A 17,866-nucleotide genomic window follows, 5' to 3' on the forward strand; every position below is an offset into this window, starting at 1 on the left:
TCAGTTCTTTATGTAATCCTGTGAACTTTACTCTCTCTGGTCCCAGAGGGAGATCCTAAGCTTCTTCATCATTGCAGAACTTATTTGCAACTGCTGCTGCTTCTCCTAGCCATCTCCAACAAGCACCCGCTGACTTCTCAAGTTTAAGCTTCCTTCTGTTAGAGCTCTGCAGCTTCTGTTTCCAGCGATGAGTTATTAGGAAAGATACCAGCCTCCTCTGATGCTTTTGTCAGAGTCGAACCTCTGACTGGAACCTCTTGCCCAAAAGGTTCCACTCTTTCTTCTTCTATGTTTGCTTCATATGCCACAATGTTCTCTCTTTTTCTCAAATACTCCAGGCGACCACAAATGAGTGTCTAAAGAGAAACCAAAAGCTCAGAGTTGGGATGGGGGAGGGGGAGGCGTGAATATCAGGTTGCCTTGTAGTGCCTGGGAGCCCTGCTATTAGATTTGCATCTCATAAATGTTGTAGAAGCTTTTAGGTTTTTTTAGCTGTATATTTAAAAAACAAGGCTCTCATGAGATGTTTCATTCTTTTGTTATTCTGACACTGCATTGTACAGGAGCACGTTTGCACAGCTGTTAAAAATAGTGATTTTTTAATATGCAAAAAGAATAAAAATGCATTATAAAGGGTTTCTTTAGAAGCAGAACAAGCATTTTATTTTATTTTAAATAACAGAGGGATGAGGCCCAATTCTTAGTGCTCATCCCAGGTTAAACATTAGCAGCCACACCCTCACAAAAAGCTATGAAAGGATTTTGTTAGCAAATGTCAAGGTGAATTCCTACCTTGTATTCCTGGGCTGCCTCTTTTTTGAGAACCACAGTTCTCACTAATAAGGGAGTCCTATGCTGCCTATAGCCAGCCCTGGTCAGCAATGTGTCTGCAGCTCTTTGAGCCAGTTGAACTTTCTGAGCACTTTTCAAAGGCAGCCCCAGGTAGAGTGTGTTACAGTGACGCCTACACAATGTGGCACCAGACTGCCTCTTTGGGGGGTAATTATCTGTTCTAAACATGTGTGTGTGTGTGTAGTTTAAATTCTCTGAATGCTTGTTTTTTGAGAAGGGGCTCTTTGAGGAGATTTCACGCCTCCCATATCCAAGAATCTGCTGGTTCTCCAGAGAGGAGGGGGCAGTTCCTGCTCTCTACTTATTTCGCTCCAGCCACACATCAGTGTCAGAGAGAGAGACTGAGTGTTAGAGAGAGATCGTGTGTATAGATAAGGTTGCTGCTAAGAGCAGCTGCAGACACTCAGTGCAGTTCAGCATTTTCGCTTAGACCTCATTTAGCTCTGTACAAAGTTGTGTATTATAGTTGTAGATAGAATAAAAGAAGATATTCTACAGAGCTGCTCTCCGAGTCGTTTATGCTCTGCTGTACTCTGCTGTACTCTGCTGTGCGATGACTGTCTTCTTGTTGGAGTGAATCCGGTGCTCACAAATCTAAGCTGTGAGTCCACAGCACTTTGACCAGTTCCTGTGCAGAAGGTGGTCTCTGGAAGTGCTACCCAGCTCGCCTAGCCCAGTCGGGGCTGAAGTGTATGAGTCCAGTTGGTGGCACTGGCTCAAGGGCGATGCTGACATCGGTTATGGGCCCAGTCGTTGTTCCAGTCATCCGACATGTCGTTGTTCCAGTTGTACCAGTCGTCCCAGTCGTCGGAGGTTTCTGTTGCTGATTGCTGGACGGCAGAACGGACGCTGCGTGCTGGACTGATTTGCGGTGCCCAGAAGCAGAGCTGTTTTGGAGCAGAGTGTTCAAGCTGCCGCTGTTGCTGCTGCTTGATTTATGAAGGTATGTTGCTGACTGCAAAGAGAAGAAGATAGCATCCCTGTTTGCCTGTTAATTGCGCTCTGAGTGGGAGAGAGAGTGGCTGAAGGAGTCCAAGGCTTTATCTGTGTTACACGAGGGAAGTGTCTTGCTTTAAGTGACATCAGACATGGCCTGTGCACATTCTGGCGAGATGCCTCTGCCCTTTCCTCTCCTCATGCCTGAGACCTATGCTGTCTGGCAGGTCAAGATGAAAGTGCTTTTACAGAGGGAAAAGCTATTTCACACGATAGAAGATGACCCTCCCGATAAGGATGATGATGACTGGCCTGAGTGGCATGCTGCAGACATGAGAGCCTGGAGGACAATTGTTTTGAGTGTTTCAGTCCACATGCTGGTGAACTTAGAGGGTCAAGAGACTGCACGAGCTCTTTGGCAGAAACTGAGAGATATGCATTTGAGGCAAAATGCCGGTTCCAGTGTGATTTTCTTCAAGAAGCTGTGCAGGCTGCAGTTGGAGAAAGGTGGTGATTTGCCTAGCCATCTATCTCAGTTAAAGCGTCTCAGACAGGACCTTGTTCAGCGAGACCTGGCTATTTCAGAGGCTGTGTTTGCAATGCTAATGATCAATAGCCTAGACGAGTCTTACGATGGAGTAGCTGCCCAGATTTCTACGATGCCTGCTGACCGGCTAACAGAAGATTGTGTCTAGCATGCTCTTGAATGAGTGGGATCGCAGAAAGGCTGTTAGAGAAAGCCGGGACTGTGCTGTTAAAAATGTGCCTGAGTTTCTAGCATCAGGGGAAAGTGAAACTACTGCTAAAGTTCTAAAGTTGCAACGCTGCAGCAAGAAAACTTCAAAGAAGAAGGGAAGCTTCAAAGGCAGAGGGGGAGGAGGAAGAAATCCCCAAGCACCTGCTACTTCAAAGGCTTTGATCTCTCGCTGCTCCAATCAACGTGGGTGGAGTTTCTTCGTGGTCGACTCTGGCTGTTCCAACCACGTGGCCAAAGATCAGAATCTCTTTGCTCAGCTTGAGAAGCAAGAGAAAGAAATTCATCAAGCAGATGGGACTGTTCTCACGAGTTTGGCTAAAGGAACTGTGTTTTTAAAGAGCCTGAATGCAACAGTTAAGAATGTCCTGTATGCGCCTGATATTCAGGACAATTTGTTGAGTGTTTCCCAGCTTGATCGTCAGGGTTTTAAGGTGGTGTTTGCTAAATCTCGCTGTGAAATTCGTAGAGATGGCAAGCTCATTCTGTATGCCAAGTGTTTTAATGGTTTGTACCAATTGCCTTTTGTTTCAGGTACAGGTATTGCAGAGGCAACTGAGAAAGAGTGTTGCAATTTATCTATTGATAAGAATGAGAAGTTGCATGAGCAATGTATTCATTATTACCACCGCGTTTATGGTCATTTGAATTTCCAGGCTGTGGCAAAAATGCCTGATATGGTTGAGGGTATGAGGTTGAAAGAATGTCCCTACCACATGAAATGTGTTTCTTGTGCTGAGAGTAAGGCAAGGCAAGCTCCCAAAGGTACAGAGTCTGGGAGAGAAGCCAAGAAACCATACAAAGTCATTCATGCAGACTTAGTGGGGCCTCTAGTGCTCTCTAGAGGCAATTCAAGGTTTTTTATGGTGTTGATAGACTCCTATTTGAGATATGTTTGGGTCTATATTTTGCAGAAAAAGTCTGAAGCCTTTACCAAGTTCGCCAGTTTTGTAAATGGCTCAGGAACGTACATAATGAGAAGGTACGTTGTATTTTCACTGACGGGTGGAGAATTTTGTTCAGAGGAGTTTGAGGCTTTTCTTTCTGAACAGGACATTGAGCATAGGGTTGCCACGCCCAGATCACCCTGGCAGAATGGTTTATGTGAGAGAGTAAACCAGACCCTGCAACAAGGAATCAGAACACTGTTGCATGATTCGGGGCTGGCCAATCCCTTTTGGGCCGAAGCTCTTTCGTTTTTCTGTCACGTGTATAATAAGAGGTACCAGTCCGCTGTAAATTGCACCCCATACAAGATGCTTCACAAAAGGCGGCCATGTGTAAAGCATTTTAAAATTTTTGGGTGGGAGGTTTGGGTTCACACCTCGCAAGGTGACAAGCTTAGCAAGCATGGAGAACATGGTGTTTTCCTAGGATATGAGAAAGGATCTTATCGTGTCCTGATTACAGACACAAAAACCATAAGGCTATCCAGGAGTATTGACGAAAATCCACATTGGAAAAGAGTTGGCGTTTTTCAGTGCCATCCCATTTGTGATGATGGTGTAAAAGGGGCAAAGACAGTTAAGAGGGAGGCAAGTTCTGATATGATTGATAATTCTGATGCCGGTGTAGATCGAGATGGCGGCACAGATTATCAGAGCCCAAAAGCCTCAGGTGAGTCTGACGCTGATTCAGACTTAGCAGCTTCATATACTTTAGCTCCCCATTCTCCCAAAGAGGAGGAAGCACCAGAACAAGAGGATCAGAGAGTTTTGTGCAGATCCGAGAGAACAACCAAGGGTGTACCACCGAAAAGGTTTTCCGAAGAGTTCGCTAAGGCTGCGGTCACAAGCAACTCTGGTGGGGTTTTTAAAGCAGGCATGAAGTGTGCTGAGAGCAGTAGTAGCACAAAACACTTTATTTATTTCCTTACCTGACCTAAAGTTGTTCGTGTGTAATATGTTAAAAGGATCAGGATTGAAGGAGTAAGCGTGTGTTTAAGTACAAAAAATGGTTTGTTTAAATCTGCCTAAATGAGCAATGTCAATTTGTATCTGAGAGAGAGAAACGTGTATGAAGATTTTTCTAGAAGCTGCTTATTCGTTTGTATAATCACAATGTGTATTTTGTGTAAACCACAGATTGAGGTTTATGATTTAACTCTTTCCTAATGAACACAGAGTGATTGCAGTGATTGTTCAATGCTGTGATAAAAGTGTCTTAGATAAGGAGGAAAGAGATACCTGCAGATATATTACCAAGGTTGTAAGCAGAGAACAACTTTTGGAGTGTGTGTGTAAATTGCAGTTATATTTAGATTCTTGAATGGTCGGATGAAATGGGGGAGGATGAGATTTCACCCCTCCCATATCCAAGAATCTGCTGGTTCTCCAGAGAGGAGGGGGCGGTTCCTGCTCTCTACTTATTTCGCTCCAGCCACACATCAAAGTGTCAGAGAGAGAGAGACTGACTGTTAGAGAGAGATCATGTGTATAGATAAGGTTGCTGCTAAGAGCAGCTGCAGACACTCAGTGCAGTTCAGCATTTTCGCTTAGACCTCATTTAGCTCTGTACATAGTTGTGTATTATATTTGTAGATAGAATAAAAGAAGATATTCTACAGAGCTGCTCTCCGAGTCGTTTATGCTCTGCTATACTCTGCTGTGCGACGACTGTCTTCTTGTTGGAGTGAATCTGGTGCTCACAAATCTAAGTTGTGAGTCCACAGCACTTTGACCAGTTCCTGTGCAGAAGGTGGTCTCTGGAAGTGCTACCCAGCTCGCCTAGCCCAGTCGGGGCTGAAGTGGATGAGTCCAGTTGGTGGCACTGGCTCAAGGGCGATGCTGACACTCTTAGGGTCTTGAAGCAATGCCTTTCAACACAGCTCCATAACATTGATTGTGCCCTCACACTGCTCCTTCTGGTGCGGGGATTTTGATCCAGAAAAGGAGCAGACAGGGAAAGGTTAAGCAGAATCCACACCCCCCCGGGTCACCCTTAGGTGTCCTCAGCCTTCACCTGCTTCATGACTCCACCTTGCATGAAAAGGCAGGATGGAGCTCCAGGAAACAGGAAGTGGTCCTTCAACCGGCCAGGACATCTCACCATCACAGACAGGTCTAGTCACCTGCTGGGGAGTCAAGAGTGGGCCAGGAATGGCAGAGAGAGGAGGGGAAGGGGCCAGGGAAAAAAGGATGGTAGGCTCTGGATGCTCCCTGTCAGCATCGCCCTCGAGCCAGTGCCACCAACTGGACTCATCCACTTCAGCCCCGACTGGGCTAGGCGAGCTGGGTAGCACTTCCAGAGACCACCTTCTGCACAGGAACAGGTCAAAGTGCTGTGGACTCACAGCTTACGAGTTGTGAGCACCGGATTCACTTCCACAAGAAGACAGTCGTCGCACAGCAGAGTATAGCAGAGTATAAACGACTCGGAGAGCAGCTCTGTAGAATATCTTCTTTATTCTATCTACAGCTATAATACACAACTATGTACAGAGCTTAATGAGCTCTAAGCATAAATGAATGCTGAACCGCACTGAGTGCCTGCAGCTGCTCTTAGCAGCAACCTTATCTATACACACGATCTCTAACACTAAGTCTCTCTCTCTCCAACACACTGACTGACTGACTGACTGACTCTTTGATGTGGTGCTGGAGCAGAATAAGTAGAGAGCAGAACACTGCCCCTCCTCTCTGGAAAATCACCAGACTCATCAGGAGATTCTTGGATATGGGAGGGGTGAAATCTCCTCACTCCCTTGGACCCCTTCCTTGACACCAAGGGGAGCTCCTCTTCTGGGGCTAAAAGCATTGCTGTGGAGGTTTCATTTTTGTCATGATTGCAAGGGAAGAAGGGAAGGTAAAACCACCACCCCCCAAACACAAAGAACTGAATGAAAATAGCCCTGTCTGAGCGATTAGCTACTGGAGAGCATAATGTGGGGTTTAGTTGTGATGCTCACCTGCCTCCCTGGATGAGTCTTTTCTTGGGTTCAGGGAGCTGGGGAGCAACATGAAGTTCCCAGGTTACATTTCCTTCTGGTCAGCTATTCCAGCTCTTGTCTCCTCCCCATTTCTTTATGGAGGGGCAAAAGCTATGCAATTTGTATAGACGCAAGTATAACCAACAAAGGAACTCTGCAACCAATCAGAGGGAAACAATGCTGCTGGCACCAATCAAAGGCTGGCCCCCTTCCTCTGCAGGGCGGGGGAGAAGCCAGAAGGGAGGGAGGAGGCGCCGCCGTCAGGAAGAGAAAAAGAGAGAGTGAAATGGTGCAGCCCAAACTATATGAATCAGAACCATGAGGCGATTTCTGGACCTTCTGTGGGACGGATCCAGAACCCATTCGGGTCAGAACCAGCCCGTGGCCCTTAGGTTGCTGACCTCTGTCCAGAGACTTCACAGCCATCTTCGCTTCCTAGGAACTCTGGGAACTGTAGTTCTGGGAGGAACCTCTCAGAAGTTTCTGAGCCTCCTCAGCCAACTACAATTGGACATCCTGAGACTACAATTCCCAGAAAAGCTGGACCAAGGCCTTTAGCCACAGCCCTGACCAAATAACGGAGCTTTCTCTTCTCTCCCTCTCCACCTCCCACATTCACAACAAATCAGTCTCCCACACCTCAGTCCCTTTCACTCATCTCCCCTAGCCCTAATTCTTTCACATTCCTTTAAAACATTTCTGTGAACTAAGGAACACAAAAAAACACCCTTACTGGTCACCTTCCACAGGTCAAGAGCCAATGCAGAAAATATTTAATAAAAACAGCTTCAAACAGATACACAAGAGCACAGAAAAAAGGAGATGAGTTTTAAAAGCAATACCAAATGAACATTTAACACAGAGACCTTTTCATTCAGCTGGAAAATGCTATCAGTAAAAAGGTCTTCAATGGGTTATGCAAAGTTCAAGTAATGAGCGCCTGGAATACTGATCTACAAGACAAGGGCAGCCCATCATTTTGGCAGTGAAAGGCAGACCTGAAAACTCAACAGATTCAACACACACCTTGAGCATTCCAGATTCACACTCTCTCCCTGTTCATATAGCAACAAGTTGCCACTTACTTTGTACATTTAGTGTATGTGATCTTCATTACTTTAATACATATATATCTGTATGCAAATTTAAGTACAAACACTAAAACATCATTCCATGCATTTACAACTGATTTCCCCCTTTAGGAGTTTCTTGATGTAAGTAGTGAACCTTGAGTGGAAAACTCCATACATTTATATCGTTTCCCCCATGTGAGTTTGTTAATGAATATTAAGGTCTCCACTCCCTCTGAAGCCCTTTCCCCATTCAATAAACCCGTAGTTTTCATTGTGTGTGTATTAGCTGATGTCTTCTAAGGTGTTCATTTTTACTGAAGCTCTTTCCACAATTCACACATTTAAATGGTTTCTCACCTGTGTGAGTTCGTTGATGTATTCTAAGTTTCCCACTTTCACTGAAGCTTTTTCCACATTCAATACATTTAAATGGTTCTCCCCCGTATGAGTTCGTTGATGTATTCTAAGGTGTCCATTTTTACTGAAGCTCTTTCCACAATCCACACATTTAAATGGTTTCTCCCCTGTGTGAGTTCGTTGATGTATTATAAGGTCTCCACGTTGAATGAAGCTCTTTCCACATTCAATACATTTAAATGGTTTCTCCCCCGTATGAGTTCGTTGATGTATTCTAAGTGTTCCACTTTGACTGAAGCTCTTACTGCACTCCATACATTTAAATGGTTTCTCCCCCATGTGAGTTCGTTGATGTATTCTAAGATATTCACTTTCACTGAAGCTTTTTCCACATTCAATACATTTAAATGGTTTCTCTCCCGTGTGAGTTCGTTGATGTCTTCTAAGTGCTCCGTTGTTACTGAAGCTTTTTCCACATTCAGTACATTTAAATGTTTTCTCTCCAGTGTGAGTTCGTTGATGTCTTCTAAGTGCTCCATTGTTACTGAAGCTTTTCTCACATTCAATACATTTAAATGGTTTCTCCCCCGTGTGAGTTCGTTGATGTATTCTAAGTGCTCCATTGTTACTGAAACTCTTTCCACATTCATTACATTTAAATGGTTTCTCTCCTGTGTGAGTTTGTTGATGTATTCTAAGGTGTCCACTACGACTGAAGCTCTTTCGACAAACAGTACATTTAAATGGTTTCTCCCCCGTGTGAGTTCGTTGATGTCTTCTAAGTGTTCCACTTTCACTGAAGCTTTTCCCACATTCAATACATTTAAATGGTTTCTCCCCTGTGTGAGTTCGCCAATGTATTCTAAGTGCTTCATCTTTACTGAAGCTCTTTCCACACTCAAAACATTTAAATGGTTTCTCCCCTGTGTGAGTTCGCCAATGTTCTGTAAGTTTATCTTTCCGGTTGAAGTTCTTTCCACACTCAAAACATTCAAATGGTTTCTCCCCCGTGTGAGTTCGTTGATGTATTCTAAGTTTCCTACTTTCACTGAAGCTTTTTCCACATTCAATACATTTAAATGGTTTCTCCCCCGTGTGAGTTCGCCAATGTATTCTAAGTGCTTCATCTTTACTGAAGCTCTTTCCACACTCAAAACATTTAAATGGTTTCTCCCCTGTGTGAGTTCGCCAATGTTCTGTAAGTTTATCTTTCCAGTTGAAGTTCTTTCCACACTCAAAACATTCAAATGGTTTCTCCCCCGTGTGAGTTCGTTGATGTATTCTAAGTTTCCTACTTTCACTGAAGCTTTTTCCACATTCAATACATTTAAATGGTTTCTCCCCCGTATGAGTTCGTTGATGTATTCTAAGTTTCCCACTTTCACTGAAGCTTTTTCCACATTCAATACATTTAAATGGTTTCTCCCCCGTATGAGTTCGTTGATGTATTCTAAGTGTTCCACTTTGACTGAAGCTCTTACCGCACTCCATACATTTAAATGGTTTCTCCCCCGTGTGAGTTCGTTGATGTATTCTAAGTGCTCCATTGTTACTGAAACTCTTTCCACATTCAATACATTTAAATGGTTTCTCTCCCGTGTGAGTTCGTTGATGTCTTCTAAGTGCTCCATTGTTACTGAAGCTTTTTCCACATTCAATACATTTAAATGTTTTCTCTCCCGTGTGAGTTCGTTGATGTCTTCTAAGTGCTCCATTGTTACTGAAGCTTTTTCCACATTCAATACATTTAAATGGTTTCTCCCCCGTGTGAGTTCGTTGATGTATTCTAAGTGCTCCATTGTTACTGAAACTCTTTCCACATTCATTACATTTAAATGGTTTCTCTCCCGTGTGAGTTCGTTGATGTCTTCTAAGGTGTCCACTACGACTGAAGCTCTTTCGACAAACAGTACATTTAAATGGTTTCTCCCCCGTGTGAGTTCGCCAATGTATTCTAAGTGTTCCACTTTCACTGAAGCTTTTCCCACATTCAATACATTTAAATGGTTTCTCCCCCGTGTGAGTTCGCCAATGTATTCTAAGTGCTTCATCTTTACTGAAGCTCTTTCCACACTCAAAACATTTAAATGGTTTCTCCCCTGTGTGAGTTCGCCAATGTTCTGTAAGTTTATCTTTCCGGTTGAAGTTCTTTCCACACTCAAAACATTCAAATGGTTTCTCCCCCGTGTGAGTTCGTTGATGTATTCTAAGTGCTTGACTATGACTAAAGCTCGTTCCACACTTCATACATTCAAATAGTTTCTCTCCTTTGTGAGTTTGTTGATGTATCCTCAGACTTCCACTGTGATAAAAGCATATCCCACATTCCATACATTTAAACTGTTTCTTTGTTCTTCCCAATGAATTCACAGGTGGCTCCACAGAATTCTGACCTTCATCTTCCTCACCTGTTTGGGAGTCTGGGAGGAAAGAGAATCGTGTTAGACTTTCAAGAAAAACAAAAAAGAAACTGAACACCTGTCAATCCCAACCTGCACCGTCTCTCATTTTAACACCGTCTCCATTCTCCACTGTCCTCTCTAGGTTCCAAATTTTTTGGAAAGCAGATGAGATAATGGCAAGAGCAACACATGATCACTGCATTCACACTTAATAAAGCACCATCATTTTATAATCTGACCAAACTGCGAGAGGCAGTGGAAGACAGAAGTGCCTGGCGTGCTCTGGTCCATGGGGTCACGAAGCGTCGGACACGACTAAACGACTAAACAACAACAAAATGGTGGAATTGGCTTATTAGACACATCTCTGTATTTTTCTTTCTCAATTGAAGAAATGATCTCAGGCTCGAGTAACAGTGTCTCCTTTGTGAAATAAATAAAACTTAAGTGCTACATGTAACTGTAAAAATATTGCAATATATTGGAACCTAAGAAGAGCCTGCTGGATCAGGCAAAGGCCCACCTAGTCCAGCATCTATCTTCTCACAGAGGCCAACCAGATGCCTGTGGGAAACCAGCAAGCAGGATTGGAGCACAAGAGTCTTCTCTGCCTTCGTGTGCTTTCCAGAAACTAGTATCAAGAAGCATTATTGCCTACGACCGTGAGGGCAGAGCAGAGACGTCAGTCTTATCCTTTTTTTCAAGCTATCCAAGTTGCTGGCTGTCACTGTCTCCTGTAGGATGGATTCCATAGATGAACTATGCTTCTGTTGATTCATCTTTGCAGCCCTTAAAGGCTGATAAATGTATTATGGCCTAAGCTTTTGTGGGCTGCAGTCAGACAAAGTGGAATTTTGAGCAGGATACGTGGTGCCACAGGGACGTGGCGACAGGTGAGGCTGCTGATCCCTTATTTTCAAATCTGAAAGTTGACCGCTAAGTTGACTCCTAAGCTTTTGTGGGCAGCAGTCTGGCAAAGTGGATTCTTGACTAGGAAAGCTGGTGCCACTATAAACTTGTGAGGCTCTTTGTTGGCTTTCTGTACTTATTTTGAACCAAGGTTGTACCACAGCATCTCCATGGAAGCTTCGGGACGGACAAGATTACAGAGCGCTATAAATTCTTATCTCACTCACTCACTCACTCACTCACTTTCACAAACAACCCCAGTCCATAAGATTGGCAAGTTTACACAATTTGCTTATAATAACAGAAACTTTTAGACTTTATATGCCCAATCCTAAGTGCAGAGCCTCCAGCCACAGGAATCGTGTATCATGATAACGGGTCCTTTGTCCCTTAAGCCCACCCAACTGGGGAGGTGCATGCATTTATTGTGTTTTGATGCTGGTGGGATGTATCATTCTGACCCTGTCCATAAAAAACAAAGGTAATAGAAACAATTTAAATATATGAATTATAAATAATTATGGGAAGCATTTCCATTCCCCTTCACCCATTTTTCAGGATTGGTGTACAACATCATTATCATCAATTATTCCTGCTGGGGATATAACATCTAAGATTTCAAAGCCTGGAGGAAGAAAATCTGCCCCCACTACTTTAGGAAAAGGATTCAAAACACAAACAGCTGCTTTGGAGAAGGCCTCACCCCTTCCTCCTTAATGTCAGGAACTTCCTTCCATTTGTCTCCTCTCCATCTTTTCCTCTTTCTCCCTCCACCATCCATCTATCCCTCTCCCCATCTCCTCTCCCCTGGAACTCACCAGATTTCTCCAAGGGTCCTGGGAGGGAATGCTCAGAGGTTGTGGGGAGGGATGTGGGAGACAGCCTGACCAGGTCACCCGTCCATCTTCCTCCTTCCATCCTGGCCAGGGTTGCAGGTTCAGTCTCAGCTAGGTTTGCAGGTTCAGCTTCCTGAGGAGCGCAGAAGCCAGAGCCAGTTGCAGCTTCCTGGGAGGGAGGGAAGAAGAAGCCAAGGGAGTCTGAGAGCCCCTGCAGGGATTCTCATGCCCAAGACATTCTGCTGCCCCTGGAGAAGCCCCAACTGGGCACCCCCTTCCCAAGATCCCCCTCCCATTTTCAAACACCTTTGGCAATTCCTTTCACCTGCCTGTCCCACCTCCCTTCCTAAGGCTGCCATGGTATGCACATTAGTGGCCTGAGAGTAGACCCCATAGAACTTAAGAGTTAATCTGCAAAGGACTGCTTTGAATACATGGGTTGCCCTTGCATGGATGAAAGAATATTCATCACCATAGGTAAACAGAACCTCAATGTCTAGAGGCAGTGGACCTGTGACCTCCAGGTCCTGGAAACCCAGGTGAGAGGAGGGCACTTACCTTTCCCAGAAGTCCCTCAGTGTCTGGGAGCAGGGTCTGGTCTGTCCCCCCTGCTCTCCCATTGGGCCTCCGACTGGCATCCGCAGCTCCCCTGAAGGAGAGGACACCATCCCCGGAGTGGGGAGGACTGTGAGCCTGTGGGGTTTCCCACCCTGAACAAGGGGGCTGCATCGTCTTCAGGAAATCCTGCTTCTGGGCCTCCCAGTGCTGCTGCGGCTGCCCCTCCTCTGCCTCCTGCTTAATTTGATGTAAATCTGCTTGAGGTAGAAGATCCCTGATGGTCCCAACTTGGCCGGCAGGAGGTTTCCTTCCTGTGCACTCCAGTCTCTCCCTTTGAATGGGTCTCCTGGGTCTCTGCTCTTCCATTTTTACGCCACCCTGCTGGAAAAGAAATAAACACATCTCCTGATCTGATCATAGGATGAAGATCTCTGTCTGTCCTGGAGAGAATGGTGCCTAAAGGGCCCTTAGAGAGAACTTTTAAACTCCAATTTCAGCACAAATCAGCACAGTGCTGAAATGGGGTAAAAGCTCTGCTCTAGAAATAAATGATCCCTCTGGCTGCTCTTTAAAGAGGATTTCTAAAGAACAATCAGAAAGGTCTGTTTTCCACAGATCTCATTACTAATTCAGCAGGGTCTTCTTGTGCTCTTATTTCTCCTCCACCCCAGCACTGGGGTTGGAAGGTCTAAACATGCTGATTGTGTTTGCAAGACTTGTATGTATGCTAGATGGCATGTCTGGTGAGTGTGTGCAGCTCCTCTGGCATGTGTGCCTGTGACTTTATGGTCTGCATCTCTTTTCTGTGTGCGCATGCATGTGCATACATTGGCCACAAAGCTCACTGGAATGTGGCCTCCAGATGTGGAATGTGGCCTCCTTGATGTGGGGAAGACAAAAGAAGCCATTTCCTTGCTAAATGAATCTGATGGACGTCATTGCCACAAGATGCGGTAATGGTGGTGGCAAAGAGAGCTTTCAAAGGCGATCAGACCAATTCACAAATGAGGGCGATAGATTTATCAATGGCACTGGCAGAGGAAGGGGGGCAGGAGTAGTGGTCTGCAAAGGGTGTCAGGGGGCTGCACAGTAAGAGCCCCCCCCCGTGCTGCACAGCTCTTCCATTCCCCCCGCCTCCCCTTCCCTCTCCCCCGTGGGGAGGACCGTCGAAATGGCCTGCAAAGGGTGTGAGGGGGACACCTCCCTGCTGCACTGCTCTTCCATTTCCCCCTGGCTCCGCTTCCCTCTCCGCCGTGGGGAGGACCGTGGAAGAGGACGGGGCTCCCTGATGAGGGACAGGGAGAGGGGCGGCAAAAGCCCCAGCTACGCCGCTGATCTGTGAGCGACTATATGCATCGTCCACCGCGAAGCAGCAGCTGCCTTGGACCCCTCATTCTGCCCCTTGAGCTCAGGACTGAAGGGAGCAGCTCCCCAGGGTCTCCGGCAGGGTCCGTGCCAGCCTGAGCCAGAGATGTTTGCCCCTGTGCCCTCCTGCAGATGCCCTGCCCCTGAGCTGCGCCCCTTCCCCTTCCTGCCCGGTTGGGGGGCGCCCTGCAGACTCTGGCTGGACTCGGGGCCTGATCCTGCCAGGCGCACGTGCTCTCCTCCTCCTCCTCCCGCCCCGCCGCCTCCTGCACCTCGGACTCCTCGCTCCGTCCCTGCACCGGAATCCGGCTCCTCTCCGGGGAAACTCGCCAGGCCGCTGCCCGCTGCTCCTCCGCTCTCCTCGGCGGGGGACAGGAAAGTGCAGCCGCTCTCGAGTCCCCCTGGCTGGCCCCGTTTCCTGCCTCTCTGGGCATCGGAGCTCGCTGGCTGTGGGTTGGGCCCTGGGAGGCTGCGAGGCTGGATGCGCCCCCTTGCAAGGCGAGGGCTGCGAGACCGCCCTGCTGCTTCCCCTGCCCTCCTATTTGCAGCCCGCTGCTTCTGATCCTGGAGGTTCTGCTCTTAGCTGTCGGGGCAAATGGATTAGCTCTATGAGATCTGTCCATTCCTAGCTCTGGAGCAGCAGGGAACAAGCTTTTTGCACCCTTCTCTAGGGATGTTCACACGCCGCCATCTGTGTCCCCGTGTACACAAATCTCTGAGCTGTTGGGGTAATAATAATAATACAGCAATAAAAATAAAAATAAAAATAAAAATAAAAATAAAAATAAAATAATAATATACTGTGCCCATCTGGCTGGGTTTCCCTAGCCGTTCTGGGCAGCTCCCAACAGAATTATTTTTTAAAAAAAGATAGAATAAATCATCAAACATTAAAAACTTCCCTAAACAGGGCTGCCTTCAGATGTCTTCTAACATCAGGGTTCGAGCCCCATGTGAGATAAAGTGAAAATGAAGTGTAATGTTACCTTGACGTTGTGTACACAATAGTCCAATGATTTAAACACCCTACAAAAATCCCTTCCCCTTTCTGTGTCATCTCTAATAAGTGGGCTTAGAAAGCTTTTTCTCAAAATTTATTCAAAACAATTTTTTTTTTCTTCCAGTAGCACCTTAAAGACCAACTAAGTTAGTTCTTGGTATGAGCTTTCGTGTGCATGCACACTTCTTCAGATACACATATCTGAAGAAGTATCTTCAGTATGTATCTGAAGAAGTGTGCATGCACACGAAAGCTCATACCAAGAACTAACTTAGTTGGTCTTTAAGGTGCTACTGGAAGAAAAAAAATTTTTTTGTTTTGACTATGGCAGACCAACACGGCTACCTATCTGTAACTCAAAATTTATTATATAATTGGAATAGATCTGGCATATACTGTATAAGCTATCCAGAATGTTGTACTAAGTCTGGTTGTGATCAGATGTGCAGTCACTGGTTTCTAAATCCTCATCATGAAAAATTCCTGAAATACCATTTTAGGTAAAATTAGCAAGTTCAGATCCAAGTGTAGTATATAAGTGTAGCATATGATATATTTTTCTTTAATTTCTTTTCTTTAATTTGGCAGGTGTTGGATACCACTTAAATTTTAGCTTATAAAATGTTAAGCTTCTAAGTGATTCTGGAATAACATTTTGAGTTGGGCTTCCTCTTTAATAGTAAACTATCCTTTTCTTCTTTCTCCAATTAAAGAAATAAAAAAGCAGTATTATTTTACAAAAACAGTATTGATTTTTAAAATATGGGTTCACTGGTGATAATAACCGAGGTTTTCCAAATGCAAAAGCAAATAGGTTAAGGCAGTGGTGACTTATGGAGGGCTGGGGGAAGTGGGGTGCTGCACAAATGCCTGCCTCCTGGCTAGAGTTGCCATATTCCAAACTGAAAATCTGAACTGAAAAATTCTTGAGCTTTTGGGTCAAAATCTCAAAATTGCTGTTTCTGAGCTATTTTTGTGGGAAAACGGCTCCCATACACCCAGGTTTCTGTGGTTGAGGCCTTGGCCACCTGAGAGAGCCGTGTCCAACCCACTCCAGATTCTTCTGTTGTAATAAACGAGTTAAAGTAAAGGTAAAGGGTAAAGGGACCCCTGGACCACTAGGTCCAGTCGTGGCCGACTCTGGGGTTGCGGCGCTCATCTCGCTTTATTGGCCGAGGGAGCCGGCGTACAGCTTCCGGGTCATGTGGCCAGCATGACTAAGCTGCTTCTGGCGAACCAGAGCAGCGCACTGAAACGCCGTTCCCGCTGGAGCGGTACCTATTTATCTACTTGCACTTTGATGTGCTTTCGAACTGCTAGGTTGGCAGGAGCAGGGACCGAGCAACGGGAGCTCACCCCGTCGCAGGGATTCGAACCGCCGACCTTCTGATTGGCAAGTCCTAGGCTCTGTGGTTTAACCCACAGCGCCACCCCTGTCCCTAATAAACGAGTTAGTATAGTTTACGGCTTTCACACCCACCCCACATTCCCCATTCCTGTTTCTCTTCCACGTATTATCGGATTGTGATGTTGGCTTAGATGGTGGGTTTAGATCCCCTCCTTTACTACAGACACCCCCAAACAACCCTGGGAAGTGTAGTTTGTTAAGGATGCTGAGAATTATGAGGCGGCCCCTACTCCTCTCACATAACTACAGTTCCCAGAGTAGTTTAACAGACAATCCCTCTTCACAGGGAACTATGTAGCTCTGTGTGGGCAATGGGGAGGGTTTTTTTCTAAGGCTTTTAGCACCCTTGATACTACACTTCCCATGGTTCTTAGGGAGAAGATGTACCTGTTTAAAGTGGTATGATACTGGCTTAAATGTAACGTGCAGACAGGGCCCCAGTCTTAAGCAAGACACACAGGAGAAAGTGAATCAGATCCACCCACCCTCACAAAAAAACCTGACTAACTTTTTTTAATAATAAAAAAAACCATTTTATTTAATTTTTTTGAAAAGAGCAGGAAATTTTAAGTAACCAAAGCAAAGGCAGTAGATTCCTTCTGAGCAGGTTCCGTAATCCTTAACAAAGCAGCAACTCTGAGGAAACGTTCTGTCCAAAATCAAACCAGTTTTTTCTTACTTGATTCGCCCCTGAGCTACTCTGCATTGGGAGGGGGGCCAGAATAGCCCCACTGCAAAGCCAAGGAGGGCACAAAGGAAACAACCCCTCCCTGCTGTTGACTATCAGCAACTACTCTCGCAGGTAAACTGCTTATAAACAGGGGGCTCCATATAGTTATCGTTACCTCTTGTGGTGAGCTCAGGTGCTGAGTGCTCACAGCATTTATTCAAAAACAGGTCACCGAGACACAAGAAGGGAGGTATTAGCATGCTCAGAGGGAACACCAAGGTTTTGCAGAAATACAAAAAAAGACCCCCTAACCCCGCAATATTAAAAAACCCAGAACAGCCCAATAAGGACTGAGCATGCTCAGTGGCAACCAAGTGCGATGTGTTTGTTCGGAAGAGGGGAATGGAATGGAATATCCTAGAATAGGGCATCATGGGCTGGCTGGCTGGCTGCAGTGCTGAACGTGAACATTCCAGAGGTCTTGTATGCCTTGAAAAATAGCCCATCCTCCAGGAATATATCAAAACCCACTTTAACACCACCACCAATTATTTTGATCTGGCTCACAAATAATTCCACCTCTACTGCCAACTATCCCTTTGGGTTGAAGGAACATCAAAAACACCAAAATGAGCAAGAACCTAATCCCACCCCCCCACCCCATACAAAAGTAACCACCCCCATTGCCAGCAGCTATAAAGCCCATTTACACAACCTAATCCTATGTAGGTTTACTCCAAAGTAATTCCCCGCTGTGTTCAGCTAAGTGCACACAGGATTACAGCTACATAGGTCTACAAATGTCTAACTCATCCGCC

The 17,866-nt window shown here is 45.6% G+C and overlaps 1 protein-coding gene and 1 long non-coding RNA gene across 4 annotated transcripts in view; one reads left to right on the forward strand and one right to left on the reverse strand.

Annotated features, from left to right (window-relative positions):
- Positions 1 to 7,257, forward strand: part of LOC310757362 — a 29,967-nt gene extending 22,710 nt beyond the window's left edge. Inside the window, exon 2 of the long non-coding RNA XR_014545104.1 lies at positions 5,487 to 7,257. This is a non-coding gene — a long non-coding RNA (uncharacterized lncRNA). The remainder of the gene's footprint in view (positions 1 to 5,486) is intronic.
- On the reverse strand, positions 5,928 to 14,668 carry LOC310756438 (uncharacterized protein). 3 transcript variants are annotated; one of them, XM_083600520.1, is made up of 4 exons: positions 14,243 to 14,668; positions 12,606 to 12,983; positions 12,030 to 12,216; positions 5,928 to 10,320 (listed from the first exon to the last, which is right to left on the reverse strand). In XM_083600520.1, exons 1-4 carry the CDS (start codon positions 14,591 to 14,593, stop codon positions 7,877 to 7,879), a joined length of 3,360 nt encoding a protein of 1,119 aa, XP_083456646.1. In that variant the 5' UTR covers positions 14,594 to 14,668; the 3' UTR covers positions 5,928 to 7,876. The 3 variants fall into 3 exon arrangements, with proteins under 3 accessions (XP_083456646.1, XP_083456645.1, XP_083456647.1); XM_083600519.1 differs by having other exon boundaries at positions 12,606 to 12,986; positions 14,243 to 14,663; XM_083600521.1 differs by lacking the exon at positions 12,606 to 12,983 and having other exon boundaries at positions 14,243 to 14,664.
- Between the last annotated feature and the right edge of the window lie 3,198 nt (positions 14,669 to 17,866).

The sequence above is a fragment of the Podarcis filfolensis genome (genome assembly GCF_964270895.1).
Source record: "Podarcis filfolensis genome assembly, chromosome: 2".
NCBI lineage: Eukaryota > Metazoa > Chordata > Lepidosauria > Squamata > Lacertidae > Podarcis > Podarcis filfolensis.

Bases quoted from the DNA above. Each gene is read 5' to 3' on its own strand.
- LOC310756438 (XM_083600519.1), bottom strand. From the start codon at position 14,593: ATGGACAGATCTCATAGAGCTAATCCATTTGCCCCGACAGCTAAGAGC. The intron at 12,987-14,242 runs GTGCAGGAGGCG...TTTCTTTTCCAG, and splicing joins GACGGAGCGAGGAGTCCGAG to CAGGGTGGCGTAAAAATGGA. The intron at 10,321-12,029 runs GTGAGTTCCAGG...CTTTCCTCCCAG, and splicing joins AGGACCCTTGGAGAAATCTG to ACTCCCAAACAGGTGAGGAA.